The sequence below is a fragment of the Trichoplusia ni genome, chromosome 14 (genome assembly GCF_003590095.1).
Source record: "Trichoplusia ni isolate ovarian cell line Hi5 chromosome 14, tn1, whole genome shotgun sequence".
NCBI classification, from domain to species: Eukaryota; Metazoa; Arthropoda; class Insecta; order Lepidoptera; family Noctuidae; genus Trichoplusia; species Trichoplusia ni.
In genome coordinates, this window is record NC_039491.1 from 7,896,117 (window position 1) to 7,914,916 (window position 18,800).

At 35.0% G+C, this 18,800-nt stretch overlaps 1 protein-coding gene across 1 annotated transcript in view; it reads right to left on the reverse strand.

The window, feature by feature from the left end:
• The window catches only part of LOC113500491 (fasciclin-1), a 58,417-nt gene extending 40,592 nt beyond the window's left edge, over positions 1 to 17,825 (reverse strand). Inside the window, exon 1 of the mRNA XM_026881313.1 lies at positions 17,490 to 17,825. Coding sequence (XP_026737114.1) covers positions 17,490 to 17,615 — 126 coding nt within the window. The 5' untranslated portion in view covers positions 17,616 to 17,825. The remainder of the gene's footprint in view (positions 1 to 17,489) is intronic.
• Between the last annotated feature and the right edge of the window lie 975 nt (positions 17,826 to 18,800).

An 18,800-nucleotide genomic window follows, 5' to 3' on the forward strand; every position in this document is an offset into this window, starting at 1 on the left:
GAGCAAATCAGAATACAGAATATTCTTGCTTCACTCATCTTTTAGTCGAAAATATTCTGAAACTGCTGAAATTTATTTTACAACGTAGTTCAGATATATATATATCTTAGAAGATAATATAGAAAGAACGCGACAGGTGTGAAACTGGAAGTGGGTTACGCGACTTCGATTCTCGGAATTTCAGAAGCCATACATAGTTTAACCGATGTCAGTCAGTTGAATACAGACAATGGATATCGTACGCAAATTCTGAGAAAATTACGCTTTTAAAGGGAATAGTGAATGGGTGAGGTGCCAAATGTCTTTCTAGACTAGTCTTTACATAAATGTATGCACATACATATAATATATGACTTCTAGAAGAGATTTATTCAAATGCTTTAAAATTACTTCTAATAAAAGACATTGGAGCGTCGTAGTAACTGAAGGCAATGTATCAGCTGCTATTAGCCCAAAACACCACTTGCTGCTGCACGCTAATAGAAAAACACCGTTCTATATTTATTCGAAAATTAAAATACTTATTTATAAAGCATCCTGTACAATATCGAAAGTATCGATTATACCCGCATTTTCAATTATCTATCACAATAGGACCGTGTCCCTTTCCATTGTCGATGCGTGCTTTGAGCTAAGCTAACCACAATAGCATGTTACGCAACACATTACATTTTTTGTGGGGAAAAAAACTGGAGATTATTAGGTTGAGTATAGAAACCATTAGCGATATGACAAATAAGCCGGATTACACAGGATTCAATGTTCTTGTGCCTGTGCGGTAGTTAGCGTTTAATGGTTTAGTCACATTAATCTGTATGTGAGCGTCCCTGATTTATTGTACGCGCATCTGCTTTCGATATTTGAATAAATACTGGGCGTTTGTGGTCAAATGTGATGTTTGTATGTTTTTTTTTCGTGCGAATTGTATAAACAGATTGTTTTTCAAGCAGTTTATGTAATCTTTCTAAACGATTCTTATTTAGTTTAAGATAATAATCTTCTATGAATAATTTGCTTACAAAATGAAAGGAATAATTAAAGTAATAAGTATAAAATAAATTACACAAAATTTATCAAGTACTTGTTTGATTATGATTATTTGAATGTTAAATAATAAAAATAAGCATCAAAATTATTTTCGAGGTAAACAAAGAAATATTAAGGCAATACCAAAGCGACACGGCTTTAACTGCCTTCGCTATTTAACAGCACTCTACAATAAGTCTGATTAACAGCTCTAATTAATTCAATTAATTATTTCCTTATTGGCTAATAGCAGTTAATGCGACTACAAATCTTAGAGTCATGTTTAATGGAATCAAGTGTTTTATGAGAACTTAAATGTATTGACAATGGAGCATTTTGAAGTCATTATTTGTAAGAAACTAAAACTTGAAAAAGGTTTAAAAGTCCTTCGGACTCGAGACACTGAGTTTCCGTCTAAAAAGGATTAAGAATATTTGCAAACCTGATTGATCATTTACCTATACATTTAAGACCAAATCGAGCTGCTTACTAGGACTTGTTACTTTTTGTTGAAGCAGCAACAGGTATAATTATTAGTGCATATCGGTGACCGACGGATGGACTCACAGCAAGGCTTTAGAGAGAAGGTAGAACCCTAAAAATACTGACTAACCTTAATGCACGTTTCAAATCCAATATATGAAAGAAATCGTATATATATAAAAAAGAAATAAACATTCTTATAGTCACGTCTGTTTATTTCTTCAAGATGTTTATAGCAATAATTATACTAAATACCAACTCTACAAAAACAGTTCTCTCCTAAAATATTACCTTCCGTAAATAACAGATGAATATTCAATATTCGTAAACAAGTATATTAGGACTGCCCGCCGTCTCTACACAATCTTACCTACCCATCTAAATGTTGTCCGGAAGAGATTGTTTCTATGATAAGGTGCCCCTTGTGCATTATCTTACGTGAAAAATGCGTTACGACGCAATAAATTATGTTGAAAATACAGTAGCTACTGTACTATTAAATAATACAGTATAAAACAATTGAGTGTCTTTGAAACATCTGCTTATTTAATGAGTTAAAAAACAAAATGTAGAACTTTTATTTGTTTTTTATAAAATTAGATCACTTCAATATAAATATACATCAATACATTCCAAATGATTGTATTTAATTTAAATTTTATTTTTGTCTCCTGGTAAAAATGTTTATAGTTAAATTAATTAATAACTAAAGCGAAAATATGTTTTATTTTCGTACTTGTTTTGTATGTGTCACAACCTACTTAATCGTTTATTCCGGTAAAGATCCAATCGCAAAGCCTAAATATAAACAACAAAACAACGCATTTTTTATTAGAGACTGTTTCAACTTGCAAAACGAATACCTGAGACTATTAGTTACAAAAAAGAACAATGGCCGCTACCTGGGCATTCGTCCGGATACTCGCGAGCATTTATTCTGACCCGTGGCGCTTGTACTTATTACTACATCTTTGGTCAGTGATCCGAATAAAAATGAATGGTGATTCAATAAAGTACTGGGGCGGTGAAAATTATCCGACAGACTATCTGGGGGTCTATCACCAAAACTTAAAGTATGAATGTGAGTGAGAGAGACACCACTCTCAGCATTATCAAAATCAACCTAGCCTTTTCTCAACTATGTTGGGGTAGGCTTCCAGTCTAACCGGATTCAGCTAAGTACCTGTGTTTTACAGGGAGCGACTGCCTATCTGACTTCTTCAACCCAGTTACCTGGGCAACACGATACCCCCCCCCCCTTGGTTACACTAGTTGTCAGCCGTTCCAGCTTCTCACTACCCGTAACGACTGTCAAAGATGTATTTATAAGAACCGGGACCCACAATTTAACGTGCCATCCGGAACACGGAGGAACTCGTTATAACAAAGATGGCCACCCATCTACGGACCGACCGCGTCTAGCGTAGCTTAACTTGTGATCGATTTACTTATGCAGTTGCAGCTTTGCCACGAGCTCCTCGTGAGAGAGACACCACTCTATACCGTATATTTCCATCTCACTTCCACGACTGCAACAGTTTATTTAAAGGGTTGATAGTAGTCCCCCTTGTCTCCTGATACAAAAGCAATCTTGTTATGATTCCATTATTAATTCATACGATGTTAAACGTTTTGGATGAAAGCTCTCCGCTGATAATTTTACAATTAATTAATAAGAGTCGTTACTTTTGAGTGCACCTGTCTGTTCAGTAACTTTGAATTCGAATCATGAGATTAACATAGCTATATTAAATCGGAATTAAGATAAAATTTTGTAGTCAGGGATGAAGATTGAGATATTTTTGTGATGTGACTTGATGACTTTTAAATTTAACTTATTGTTAACATTGTAATTGGAGAAGTACAAAGATACTTCATCTTGTGGCGATTAAATCCTAGTTTCCTCAATGAAAAATCAAAATAATTCTCTACAAAAAATACTCAGCATTCTAAATAACGAAATACGTGTAAAATGAAGTTATTACTAAGGAAATCGTACCTGGATTCGCGTTTCAAAGAAAAGTTTCTCGAAGCCAAATCGGATCGCTTTCGTATTTGAAAACTTCTCGCGGCAATTGGATAGTATTAATTACAAGAACCAGGCATTGTAAAAGTTTGTTATTAAATCAACGGCAATTTGATGGCTCCATTGGGAGCGATGCAAGAAATTAATTGAATATAACGCAGTTATTCATGTTCCTCGAATTAACGCTGGTGTTTTTAAGGTGCTAGCAACGATCGACTGTTTTATTTTAATTATGTTATTAAAACCTTTCGAGTACCTGCTATTATTTGATGAAAATTAATCATTTTATTTAAAAACACATTCTAATTAACTGTCGATGTTTTAACTCTTTTATTTAGCCTACAAAAAATGTTCACAAAATTAGGGCATAACTAGATAGACAACAACAAAAACAAACAAAGAACGATCGCTCCAAAGTTAAAAGATCTATTCACAACGATCATGTTTTCCCACCAGTTTTAAGACCGTCAGTTGTTTTTAACAGAGAGATATCACGTGCATCGTAAGTGTCCCGTTACCATTTCTTATAAGCTTAATAATAATAACGATATAGAGAGAATTTTTGATGTTATCTCAAGAATGCGGCGACGATGTGCGCGGTTGCCGCAAATATTTCATATATACAATCACTCTAAGTATAATCAAGGATGTTTTGAATATCATTATGAGCCATTATTAAACGGAATTCTTCTTGTTACAGTTTCTTCTTAACTTTGTCTGTTTTTTTGAGTTTGCGTCTTTGAAACTTTGAAGTTTGTTTTATGTGACTAACGAACTTACAACTTTCGTCATTGGTTAAGTAGGACTTTTTTCCTCTTTCAATATATTAACCTTGTTTTAAGCGATATTCGCAAATTATTTTGCATTAAATGTAATTAATATTCATAATGATGGCGAGCACAATACAATGATCTTTAATTAGCATGATCAGAGCACGTCATTTGGAAACAACGGGTAATTTCACCTAGACAGCACTGCCGCCTGTTACCTCCGCACAATGCGACTGTCAAATTTACCAGGGCTTATTGCAGTAACTTTATACCTGGTTGTCAAACAGTCATTACCTTGAAGTAAATATACATCTCATTAAACAAGCTGATTGATTTTACTATTATTTTTTAAAGAAATGTTTATTTTTTTCGCCTTAAATATCATGTCAAGGCCTTGGACGTGCTCCGGAGATTCACGACTAAGTTTTCATTTATATTTCTTGCTCAGAAGTTCTTTGTATTATTTCTACTATTCCAACTAGTTGAAATTCATAATGATGTTACAGCAAATTATTATTAGCAGGACTTGTGTAGAGCATGGGGGGAGAGAAGCATGACGCTTTTAATAAATGCCCTGTAAATAATAAATAGCGTCAACTACACCGATAAAAACTATGGAATGCAATATATCATCAGATATTTAATTAATCGGACATTTTAACTGTTAGCTTACAACCCTCACGGATGCATTAAGACGCACCGTGCGTAATAATACAAACTTATAGCTCTATTGTGGAAGTTTTGGCATACAGATCACGGATCATCGAGTTTTATTGCGGGGGGCTGCGGGAACACTCATAAATTTAGAACGATGACGGATTAAATGGACCATGCAAGCATTTTAAAATCAGTTTGTAAGAGATAGAGCGCCGATCTTCCCCATTCATTTTAATCACGATCAGGCATCACAGCTATTTGTCAAATTACTTATGATATCTGTACTTACAACATCTCCATTTGCGTCAATTAAAGCACTTACATAAAACAGACAAATCAATTGACCCTAATGTCTTAATAAATTACTGTAATTTAGAAGTCGTTCCAAAATACTCCTTTCATTGTGAAATCGTTATAAAAAAGACATTAAAAGAAAAGAACAAAGGGCAGCGACTTCCATTGGAAAGCATGTCTCAAAAAGGAGGCAACATTTTTCTTTAGAAAAATGGGTGTACGATAAACAAGCATTTACGGGAACGTAGTTCTTAAGGGATGCAGTCATATAAAAGGGGAGGGCGGGGTAACGTGATAACGCCTTGCCTTGTAGACAATAGAGAAGAGTGCGCGCCGGCTTCACCGAGTCACGTTCAAACGCAGCCCTCTGCAACCAGACATTTTGCAACACGTCGAGTGCGCTTCACGGCTAAGCGCACCTGTATCAGTTCATTAGCCGCATCACTAAAAACCTATATTTATATTACCAGCCTATATACATCTCACTCCGAGGCACAGGCCAAGAGGGTAATATGTCGTATTCTTCATCCGAAGTTTCTCAAAATATAATATTTTTTCGTTGCCTTCTAGAACGGTTTATTGCAACAATTAATTAAAAAAACATTACATGTTTTGCAAGAGCTTTCTGTTTCTATATAATTATCACATTTTACGTGCAATACGGCACAGAATTATACAAGTAAAGTTTCGTGTCGTTAATGTCTCAACGCGTCTATATTTACCCATGCTTGCTTCGCCTGCAAGCCAAGTGTTCCTTATACACGGTACAGTAACGGAAAAACTCAACGACAAATGAATAATTAATTGACACACGCAAGTCGGTAAATCAACGTGCTTTATAATTATTATTAATACTTGAAATAATTATTAATGTAGCCATGTTCACTGAATAATGTTAACTGCGTCTAAAACTATTAGGCGTCGTTAGATTTGGGAGATAGATTAAAAACATTTGGTCAAGGCAATCTATTTTCATGTGGAATAAGTTTATTTTATATTCTGAAAGTACGATGTAAACCACACGACACCGACTCACCATAAGAACTTTTAGCATAAATAACATCGTGAAACAGTATCTACGTGATGTCAACATTGTGAGGAGTCAAACTTCTCAAAACTCTACCTTTAAGAGGGTTGAATTTTTAAACGTATACCTGTGGATCCATATCCAAACAAGAACAATGATACCGCTCAGAAATTCTGGGGAATTGTAAGCAATTCGCTGTGTGGGCTCACTGCTCTGAATATAAAGGAGCCTATCTTTCAAGCCGGGGCCTGCAACAGACGCGTGACGCGAACGTGTTATGTGCCTCCGAGGAGCCCCCAACATTATTGGATTCATTCGTTTGTCGTTTACTCACATTTGTGATAATGATACGAAGATAACTTTCAGAATCGAAGCAAATTACTTTTTATGCGCGTCATAAATATTTGCTACATCGATGTTTTCTTCACGATTTTACGATAACCGCAAAAGTCGCGGTCGCTTATTTTTAAAGCTTATGTATGTTCATAACTCTTTCTTTTTTTAGTCTTTAATCAACTGAATTGTAGAATAAGAAAAGTTACAGGTATTTGAAGATAAATAAAAATCTTACCTACTTGCCTCAGGCAGATATTTACCGAAATTTGTATCTAAAACAACCGATTGGCTTTCATTGCACGGTTTCACAAGTCGTTAAAAAGGGCAGATGCAAAACTCATAATTAAATTTTCTGTATAATTCGGGAGGGTGTGCCACCTACTGGGTTTGTTTCGTGCAAACTAGGTACTTGATGCGATTAAAAGCACATGCTTATTACAAATTAATTCCATGGTTCAATTTGTTGCAGTCATAAAATAAAAAGGTAGCTCCATAAGTCTTTGGATTAATAGTAAAGTTTCCGTACCTCGCATGGCGTAAATTCAATTATCGGCACATCACGGATGAAGGGTCAATTTGCTCGCGTTGAAAAGCAGCTAATTTGAAACTGGGATCCAACCTCTTTCCTTTTTGATTAGAATCTCAGTGCGAGTGTCGCAAAAAAAGTAACAAGGTCATAACACGGACAGTTCAACAGCCGGGGCTTTTAACATTATCGGGTTCTTTGGAATCAATTCATTTCTTTGTTAAATTCTACTTGCAAGTTGGCGAGGAATTGGATTTTGTTTAAAAAAGGTGTATTTCGTTTGTCACCTTTTTAATTTAGAGGTTAGCTGGCACGATTGGCGAACGTGCTAGTTTAGACACAGTTATACTGTTGAGAAGATCTTGTGAAAAAATATTTATTTTTAACTATTCGTGTTGATGGATTTCATGAACACCAGCCTAAAACACAGTAAATCGGTTTTTAACTAACGGTTATGCGATAAAAAATTGATTCAACGATCTTTGATTCCCAATTTTGATTTCATTGGTTCGAGCACGAAAGCTGTTGGTGTGGACTTCGTCGCCTGAATAATTAAGGTCACCGATTTAAAACGTTTGAAGCAAATCTATTGGACAATTAACAAACGGATGTAATAAAACTTGGAAAACAATTGAGTATCGGCGCTTTGAGTAATTTTAATCGTTTTTTATTACGCTTTCTCACCTAGTTTCGCAGAAAAAAGGTCTAAGCCGGAAATCTTTTCTAAAGTAAAGAGATGTATTTATTCTACTAGCTTTTGCCTATGGTTTTGCTCGAGTTGGTGACATTTAGCGCTGCAAAGTGAAGCTAATAATCTTTCTCGACATTTAAATTTCGATAATGAGTACAGCTATAAAGCGTTTTTAATATAAAAACATTCACATTAATTTTAATATAGTGACGATAGTAGGACCTAATAGTTACTACAGAAAACTAAGTAAATATTTTCTGTATTATCCCTTGGTCAGCTTTTACGTCTCTAGGGTCTTGTGCGTAGAGTTAATAATAATTGGCATAATGTTCTAAGAAAGCAACGAAGTTAGTCGAGCGGAGATTTACTACAGAAAACATAAAGTCTAACAAAATATATCTCGTAATACGAGTTATTTTAAGAACAAGTTTTTTCATCCATTTCGTGAAGTTCGAATAAAGTATTAGTAATAACTAGCTGTTGCCCGCGACTTCGTCCCCGTGGATATAGTTATGATTTATACCGGCCCTGTTTTTTTTCACATTTTCCATTGTATCTTCGCTCCTATTAGTCACAGCTTGATGGTTTATAGCCTAAAGCCTTCCTCGATGAATGGTCTATTCAACACAAAAATATTTTTTCAATTTGGACCAGTAGTTCCTGAGATTAGCGCGTTCAAACAAACAAACAAACAAACTCTTCTCGCTTTATATATTAGTATAGATAGATTATTGTCTTGTATTGTATTAAGTATTGTGCTTGACCTTCTTGTCATACACCTAATGAAGCACGTCCTTATCCACATTTCCACTTGTCTTGATTGATTCTATTTGCGGAATTTTCGCTTTTAGGAATTTCAGGAAAATATATTGAAAAATATACATATGTTAACGAGAGGTTTCACAAACATTCAAATCGCATGTACAAATGTATCTAAACTCGGAAAAAGCATTCAGATTATACAAATAGTTGTTCCTGAGATCTCACCCAGGACACGTCAGTGCCATGCATAGCAGAGTTCAGACTTAGGTCTAAGCCATAACTGTCATGGAGTACCTAATATAATCTGTTCGAGCTACTTAATAATACAAGTAGTCAAAATGACCAGCAAATGTTTTTTTTAAATTACTTAATAAGCCAAGCTGTTTTAGAAGGACGGTCATAAAAGATTTTTGAATACATGCAAGCATTCTAAATCTAATATGAGTGAAGATAAGTAAAAGAAAATTCACGTCATCCACAACAACAATTCTTTCTGTATTTCTTACAGATACGGAGGTATGTTAAAAAGCCCATAAATCTGTATAAGAGGAATCACTTGAGCACCCGCATCACTGTCAACTTCGTCCCAACCGTTATTTGCATCAGCCTACAAAGTTAATAGGCGACAACAAATAATGCGTCAACGCCTAAAACGAAATAAATTTTAATTTAAACTTTATATGTTTGTTTAAAAGAACTCGGTACATTTTCCAATAGTACGTGCTAGGTAATTAAAACTTATTTTCTAGTTTTCGGTACGACTTTAAAATCTGATCGTTTTTCATAATTGAGAATGGCAACTTATAAAATGAAACGGAAAAGTTTTTTAAAAAGCAAAGTGATTCATGACGCAAGCACCTTTAATAAGTTAGAACTTTACGGAAAACATAATTACGTAATTTCAAAGACAGATGTTTTTCTGTTGAAATTTTCACAAATGTTGACCTTCAGAGTAATTATAATTATTAAAACACCGCTGACAACACTGTTGCCATGATATGTAAAATAGATCAAATATACGAATAATTAATAATTAAATGTCGGAACTAAACCTAGAAGCTTTCATGATCCATTTAAAAGCATATCATAGCTTCTAGTAAAGCATAATGTATACTCATAATTACAACAAGTTCAAAAAGCCTTTGTCTTAATCTTAAGTAAGTTTGAGCGCTCCAACTTACAAAGGGTTTACAACATAATAATATCACGATGTTTAATTTGGTAATTCCTTAATACCGCAAGACATTTTGGCAACAAAACAACACGCTATCTAAACATGCTTAGGGCGAACTTCAAGCTGGATCGTAACTCGTAGGCAAGTAATGTAAAATGTATTAGTTCTAGAAAACTTTACCGTCCGACAATTTGCAAACTGAAATTATACTATGTTCCGGATATTACACTTTAGGGCGATACGTTCAATGTTTCTTTTGCTCAGTGTTCTTGTAGCGGTACATTTTTAAATTGTCTTAGGTATTATTAGGAGTCGCCAGATTGCTGAGGAACTAATATTTATAACATTGATATCAGGTTTGTGCAAAAATGTCAATCACGCTGAAACTATAATATTGTACAATTGCTAACGCGTCTGAATAATAAGTTCACTCATCTTCTAAGACCTTTCGTAACGACACGTCTGATTAGTAATGCGAGTGCCACTTTAGTGTGAAACACTGAAATTTCGTCTTTTTTGGTATAAAAAAACATTTCGTAAGCCTCATGTCATTCACATATCCATTTTACTTTTAAAACTACGTTTGTTGTTAGAACATCAATCAAAATATACAGATTGCCAATTAGTTAGTCAATACCCAGAGCATGTGAGTAACAAAATATTAATTGAAATATCTGTCTATTGTAATAGATTTGTTCATTCAAATAGCAAAACATATTTACTCAAAAACAATTTGTTTTTCTAATTTCCAAACATAAATATTGAGTTTTATAAATCAAACGATTTCGGTCTTTTGGCAATAGCTGATTCGTGGGATTAATTGAAAAAAATATTTATTTTAACAAAATGTTTTAGTTTAGCTCAAATTATGAACTAAAATAAAACATAATGTTTGCGGTGTCGTTTTTTTCAATTTTCATAAATATTGGCCCAAATCCTGTACAGGTATTGTTTTAATAGTTTTATTTATCACATGGACACTTAAGTTCCTCTATCACAAAATTAATATCAATAAGTTTAGATTGATTTGAAAATCTATTATCATAAAGCTCTACAAGTTATTAAAAAAGCAGCCAAGATTACGAAAAGTTTAGAATACAAAACGTTATTTGAAATGTATTGCTGCATTACGAATCCTTCCTGACCGTTTCCGAATCCGACACGTAACACAAGTTCTAAGTAAGTGCTAATAATAGATATGATCAGTGACTATAAAAAGCTTAACGTCGTCGCTCAGCCTCGGCCTTCACCGAAATACGTTAAAAATTCGTTTGGGCATTACGTACACCTGTCAGGCGCCGTGACGGGAGCTGAATACGAAAATGCTAGGTGTGTTACTATAGGCCCGCATAATACGCTCATATTGAATTCCCCATCAATTGATACTTCGTCACCTACAGCGCAGGAAGCGGTGACAGGATGTGTCCCCAGATATTGTCACGTTGCTGTCGTGCATGTTTTACTAGCACACTGTATATGGTAAATACAATTTGTATCCTTTCCGTAACACGAAGACGTATTTTTTCATTCCGGTAAGACTCAATCAGGATACTGGATCTAGCGTCCCTCAAAAAAAATGTTCTCTCGATTTCAACAAGCCACATAAGTTGATCTGAAAAAATCACAAATCTTCGAATCCAATAATGTCTACATTACTCGTTTCCATCAATTTGTAATACGGCAGTTCATGAATGTACTGAAAGTCCAATATAAAAGCTACATAGTCCATTTCCCAGTAGGAAAATCTCGAAAAGAAAAACCGTTTTTCCACAAGATAACAGTTTCACCGACCGCTCGCTTATCACTTGTTACAACAGTTAAAACAATTTACATCCAAATCATTGTCATTTTCTACGACGCAGTCCAAATTAAACGAAGCACCACTTTTAAACAAAAGATTTTGGAAAAATCTTCAGTTATAATTTTTGAAACGAGTTTTCACTTTAATTTTAAGGCTGATCGTTTTCATTTTTTATGCAAAAACCTTCAAAAGTAGTTTATGTTTAAAAAAGTTACTGGTTACCGGGATGCGCATTTTAAAATTATGCACGTCTAAGTATCGTCCCTCAAGAATTTAATTTTGATGATATTGTAGGATAAAATGCTTCCCAGTTTGTTACACAAGAGTCATATAAATATTTTAGATTGGCAAAGCAGCGCAGCGTTAGGATACACTGAAACCTGGTATGTCGGTCACGACACACAACAATTTTCATTAAAGCATTTTTCCCAATTATAAACAGGAACAGGTACCATAAATTTAAACTAAACGAATATATCTGATGATTTATTAAACAGGATGTATAAAAACCTTTTTGTCCCAAGTCATGAGCATCTATTGACAATATGGGCCGTGTAAAACATAATTGTTTAACGACCCACATGACAAAGTTCCTCGAAGGTAACATAATATTCTTCGTAAGTCGAAACTTTGATAGTGGAGCTCAAATGAAATTTAACTGTCCGTTGATTGACGAAGGGACCCGTTGTTCACAACAATTATCTCGGAGGAAGCGGGTAAGATGAGCGTCGCGTGCTCCCTCCACTTATGTATGAAGCTTCGGGGCTACGGGGATATACATATGTCGGACGTGACGTGCACAATTACAAGACTCCATCTAATCTTACATAATTAAAGAAGGGTTAAGTATTACGTCGATGTCTAAATGTAGAGGCAACCGAACAAGTTGTGAAGACTAATATTGAGTTTTCTGTCAAAGCTGTTATTTATAGAACGAAGGAAGTCTTCTCAGAACCTTATTATTTTGGGTGACACTGAGGCTATTTCTACGAATTAAATATTAATATTTTAGAACTTACCAACTTTTGAACTTCGACATATTATTTCAATTAATTTTGTCTTCAAGAGTCAACAGTCAGTAAAACAGTCGTATCCATAAAATAATTAAAAACAGCAATGATTGCTGCTTTCAAATAACTTGTACTCAAACAATCAAACTGTGAGCTTTTATAGTTCTATGAAAGCTACAATTCAGAATAGTAGAGAACTCGTATGTTTGCATAGGACTTTACAATGAAGAGGTTTGTTAGAGTACATGAACGGTCCAGAACTCCAGGCTACACGTACCCTATTTCAATAAATGTTCCTCAACTCTATGAGGACCTAATTGCTAAACGTTGCTATAGCTATTAATAAATCCTTTGACAAAGTTGAACGACAATTGAACCATAAGACAAACGGATGCAGCCATTTGAGACGTTCTCAATTAATAATATGGGCTTTAATAACATTTGTAAGTTGGTGGACGCCATTGATTGATCGGTAATTTATTTAAATACAGCCACGGGCTTGTGTGCCTTTTGGTCGCGATGTTGACAGTAAATCTGTTAGAATGGCTTGTAGTTTTACTCATAATGAAGATAGGTTAGATAAAGTTAACATTTCTATAAACAAGGTCTTTTTTTTGGAGTGTGACTTTTTTTGCAATTGAATTAAAATAATATTATTTAGATTTTTAGACTTCCAATTTAATCATGTTAATTTTTTTATACTTAAATACCTGAACACTAAACACCTTCAATAATGAATTTCATACCAACCGAAACTAAACTTCCGTGTGGCAAAAAAAAAGTAATAAAAGTAAAATCTTTTTACCAAAACAAAAAAGTACGGACTGATATTAGTAAAGTTTTATTAGTTTTCATGTTTATCCCGAAATAGTAACAAATACACCCTGCGCACACAAATACATATCGAACTATAGGTTAATAATGCGTTTGGAATTGTTGTGGGCGTAGATTCAAGGACTGGGCGAGTACCTAAACTTTTTGTAATGTCACTGGCACTCTACAATTATTGGCCACTATAATATTTTATTCCACTTAGCCCACCGCAATTAAGCATTGGCCTCGGAACGAAAGTGATGAGATTAAAAACAGCCCTTTGTAACTAAAGTTTTAACGAAATACCCACTAACCCGCAATAATTGACCGCACAGTATTCTAAACAGCCCGCAACAGGCCTTGACAGCGACTAAGGTAAGATTTCTTAAATTCCACTTTGAATAAAAGCGCTTTAGTTATTGAATTCGTATATTTCTGTAGTTTGTCCTTCTCGCGACGAACAAAGTATGTAAATTTGTGGGTAAATCCAATGTCCCGGACCATGACTAAATAATATCTTTAATAAGAAGATTTCATCCTGGCTTATCGGCCCGGAGCGGCCACCGCTACGTAAATAAAAGAAAAATTACATTCTTTTTTAAACTCTTGGAGATTTGTTTACTGAAATCGTCTTCCGCCTCACTTGTTTTTTATTAGAACGCTTGTTTTGGATGAATAACTTTAACGAGATATAAAAATACCTTTCACATTTTTGGAGCAGTGGTGGATTCTGCTGAATGTAGAATTGTAAGATTTTATTACATTTCTACTTGACATCGTTTTTCCTATCAACCACATGTCACGGGTCAATCGGGGATAATTCGGAACTAAAAACTACTTTTGTTTTAATTATCCTTAAATAACATTGTTTTTAAACATACATAGATGTAATACAATACCAGCATTGCATACACTCCAACTAATGCTCTACCGTAGAGAATAAAAAACTGCGCCAAGTCCCCGACATCACGTTTCGGTCACAAGATTAATTATACATTTTATACGTTAACTAAATACTAGATGTTACTACAAGCTGCCTCAAATACACTAGTCCACTGTTTAAGCTACGAGTTTAAAATGACCACGCCCGTGTGCATAAGTTTTGAGTAAGCTCATTTTAGTAAATGAAATATTTTATGCATAAAGCACTTTCTATTTGTCTAATAATGAAATAATAATATTAAGACCTAGCAATGACTATAATATGAATAATGATAACAGGATTACACATATGTGAACACATTAAGGCATGCAATATAAACTTATGTTTTTCGTTGTACACAAATGAGTTTTAGACGAAATGAGAAAAAGAGAACCATCTAGTTTTACAATGGGAAAATGATAGCTTTAACTCATAATGCGACCTGAAACTGGCAGAGTCAGCCGTCGATATTTATTGCACACCACAAGTGCAAAGGTCGATTGAACAAAGAGTGCTAAGCGAAAAAGTTCCGTTATAGAAGATGGAATGGTGACTCTTGTCCACAGCAAACTGTTAGGCGCACTTTTGTCAATACTGAAACAAGCTGAACAAACTATTATTCAATATGCTTTTAGAGATAAGACGCGCTTCATAAAGTTTTAAATGAAACTATTTACAGTTGGCCGTTATGGCCGAAGTTATTATAAACTGATTCTACGTGTATTTCTTAAGTTTAAGTATCGTTTTGATAGCTACAACTTCGAATTTTGCGCAAAGAGGGTCTACTTGTACAGAAGGTAATAATACGTTATTCTGTAATTTCGCATTTGTACTTCGACAACGAACGAAAATTAAACAGCTTTGGTATATATATATGATTTTACGGAAGTGAATTTGCTGTATATTTATCTCAGATCATTTAATTCTCTAAACATTTGGAAGGTAACCTGCTTTCGGAATGTTTGTAAATGAAGAGAAAGATGCGTGATCACTGACAACCAATATATACTTAATTTACCAAGGTCTATTTTAAAAGGAATTAATGTGTTTTAAAAATCGACTCTACATATTGAGCAATCATTCAGGTATGATGCAACTACCAAAACAGAGGTAAACGGTTTTGGGCATAAAACGTCAAAGATAATAACGATTATCGATCGATTTTATATTTGACTGAATAAGTTATTTGGGAGCTGAATCATTATGCAATATTCCAGATCTATCGCGATCACAAGTGCGGTGACAGTGTAAACGCTTATTTATTACTCATACGCATATCGGCGACGATCATTCGCTCCGTTTTGAGGTCAGCAGCAAGTGAGTTGAAAGTTCATGGCACCTCTGCAAACGTGGGACAATACTCTTATAATTTATAAGTAAAGAAGATCTTTTGTTTCATACTCTACAACTTTGATAAATAAAAAAAAAAAAAGAAATGACTTGAAGAAAAAAAGAATGACTCTCTCTTTCTGTTTTTGAGAACAGCTATTAAATTCTCCTGTTAAAAAAAATATATGCAATACTAAAGTTGAGGTGAGTATTCGGTATCACGACGCCGACGGTTGCGATTTGAACTAGCGGAGTGGTCCCACGAAACGCGCGAGAAAAAACCGTTGGATATATGATTCAAAGTTATCGAAAATTATACCTGTGTATTGCGCAATCTGAAGAGTGTAAAAAAAACTAGAAGTTTAATTCAAAATTATTCCCATTTTCTTTATCCAACCTAAAGATTAGACCTGTGGTTTAAAAGGTATGACGCAATCCTAATACTCTAGATTATTGTTTCACAAAATTTTTGCTGGTATAGAAAACATTGTTCCATCTTCATGTTCGAACCACATATTAATAGGTTTATGACCGCCTCTTGACTATGTTTCTAAATGAGTAGATTAGGATAGAATTTCCATTCTATTTGTAACCGAATAGAGACCACTCAGATCTTGTGTATTCAGAAGACAGAAACCTTCCGATGAATGACATAACGATCAGTCCACAGTTTTAAATATTATACAAAACTAGACTACACTGCTTATTAGTGTAAAATATTTCGGTATAAATGTATCCTAAATAAATACACAATATACAGTCGGTAACAAAACACACTCTACATTTTTCGCATTAACAAGATAGATAGAGCAATAGGGTCAAATAAATGGATGGGCTTTTGCCGGCGACCGTACCCATAGATGAGCTACAATTACCGACTTTCCTTTCGGGATAGCTATGAACATCAAGCTATGACATCTATTGTCTTAACCCCAAATTACCTCATAACATGACTCGACCGTTATGTGTTAACATAATAGCTCTCTCATAATTTCCTCGGCCTACTCCATTTTCCCTTTCAGAGATATAATGATCGTAACTGTAGCTAAACGTCACAGACAAAGGAAACTCTAATGTGGAGCAGCGAAAGTTAAAAGGCACAAATCAGTGGAGCATTGTCCCGAGTGGAAATTAAGGGGTACAGCCACATGACTCATGTTCAAAGCCAGATGGCCGGCGATTACAAATCGCAACCGCGATAATTAATCATAGCTTATATTATTAAGTCTTCGTATTATGTAAACTAAGTGGAAGTAAGAAAAGCGTTGAGAAATTATTATAGTATACCAGCCTACTAACAATAAACATTTCTTCACATCGCCATTTATTATAGAGCTATCAATAACTTCATTGATAACAGTGACCCAATAACTCCGGTACAAGTTGAAGAAATAAACTTACCTGTATAAGATATGGACTAATAAGATAAGTGTTTATTTACTTGACTTTAGATATACAGTTGCAAGTTCTGCTAAACTGGTTTTCGTAATAAAATAACAACAACACTGAGCTGCGACTTTAAGAACTCTACTTTAAATCTCATTATAAAACTTTATGTCATTACGCTACTTAATCCAATATTTGTTTTGATCATTATTCAAATTATGTAATAATAGTGTTATTTTAGTCAGGCTAAACTTATATAACTTTGTGACCATTCAGGCGCAGCTTGCAGGTGCAATTAAGTCCTTAACTCATCGAAGTTACGTCGTAAAACAGCTCTAACTAACTTTCGAACAACCGCAAGAGTTCTAACACCAAAGAGTCATCTCCAAAACTCCTTGAAACTAAAACAAAAGACTTTAAAAACTATTTAAGTACTCATTAGAAAGTTTGAAATACCTGCGAGAGGTCCGCGTCTCCTCGCATTTTCTCGACAACGGTCAGTTTCCTGTCGGCGACCACGAGGCCCGTACACATCACTAACAACAACACTAGCCGGCCTCCCATGGTTGGCACGCAAAACATCCGGAGATCACAAGAGATTTCACTGAGGCACACTCGCGGAATACATGTGCGGGCGACGGGAGCTAGGGACGCGCGGTATACGAGAATGCGCCGCGATAAATGCCGGGTACCGCGGCAGGCACTGACGCGGTGACGCGCGCTCTCCCTTCTCTGTCACACGCCTGGCAACTGGCGCGCCGACTGACTGGTCATCACACTCCGACTGACCGTTGAGCTTTGAAAATTATTATCGAAACAATAATTAGCATAACAACTTTACTCAAACCAAGTAATGGATACGTCACGCCTTTTTTTACCTAAGGCTTTGCGGTCTATGCTACTTTACGTTAATGCGATTTACCTGTTGTTTTTCAAACCAACCTTTTTCAAACTGTCAAGTTACAGGCTATATACAATAGGGACAACGCACGGTTTTGAACAAAACTGCTGATGCAATAGTTATGCTACTTGTTTGAATAGGTGATTGTTAAATATTGTTACCTGTGACAGAGTAAACACAAACACGTTAAGCTTTGCTTTATTTAATTTTACTATTATTTGGCGCTTGTTCGCATCTCTACAAACGGTCAGTAATATTTTGAGTGATGATTAATGAGAAACGCCTCACAAAATATAGTGCCTTTTAAAGGTGTGTTCTTCGATTAAGTTCCACTATTGTTACTTTTGGAGAGTAGATGTATATTTTTTTGTGAACATTCCTAATAGGTACCTTAATTATAGCTTTTGACGAAAAGTTCTTTGATCCCATGATGGTCTAAATATGGGCAACATTATTTTATACAATCATTCGTCGAATTTCGATATCAAACATGAAAAAGAGAAGTAATTATTTAATTACTTTAAATAATAATGTCACCGTGTTACAACAAACGGGAAAACACAACCGAGATTGCACACTCGAATACAAAAAAAAGCCGTATCATTTCGTCTTGGAAATAATACTGACCCATATCTCAATACTCGTACATATACGTTAAATTGTTATCTTGCGATACCACAATATGCCATTTAAGTGGGATATGAGAGGATTTGACGTGTTGCCTTGGTACCTGAGGGCCTTACAGGACATCCTTACGTAAGGCTGGTTACAGGTGTCGAAGCGGGACAGCGCTGTACATTTTGTATAGCGGTATCTCTTTTTCACACCTGCAATACTGTTTGTTTAAGAGGTGGTGGTCGACAGTG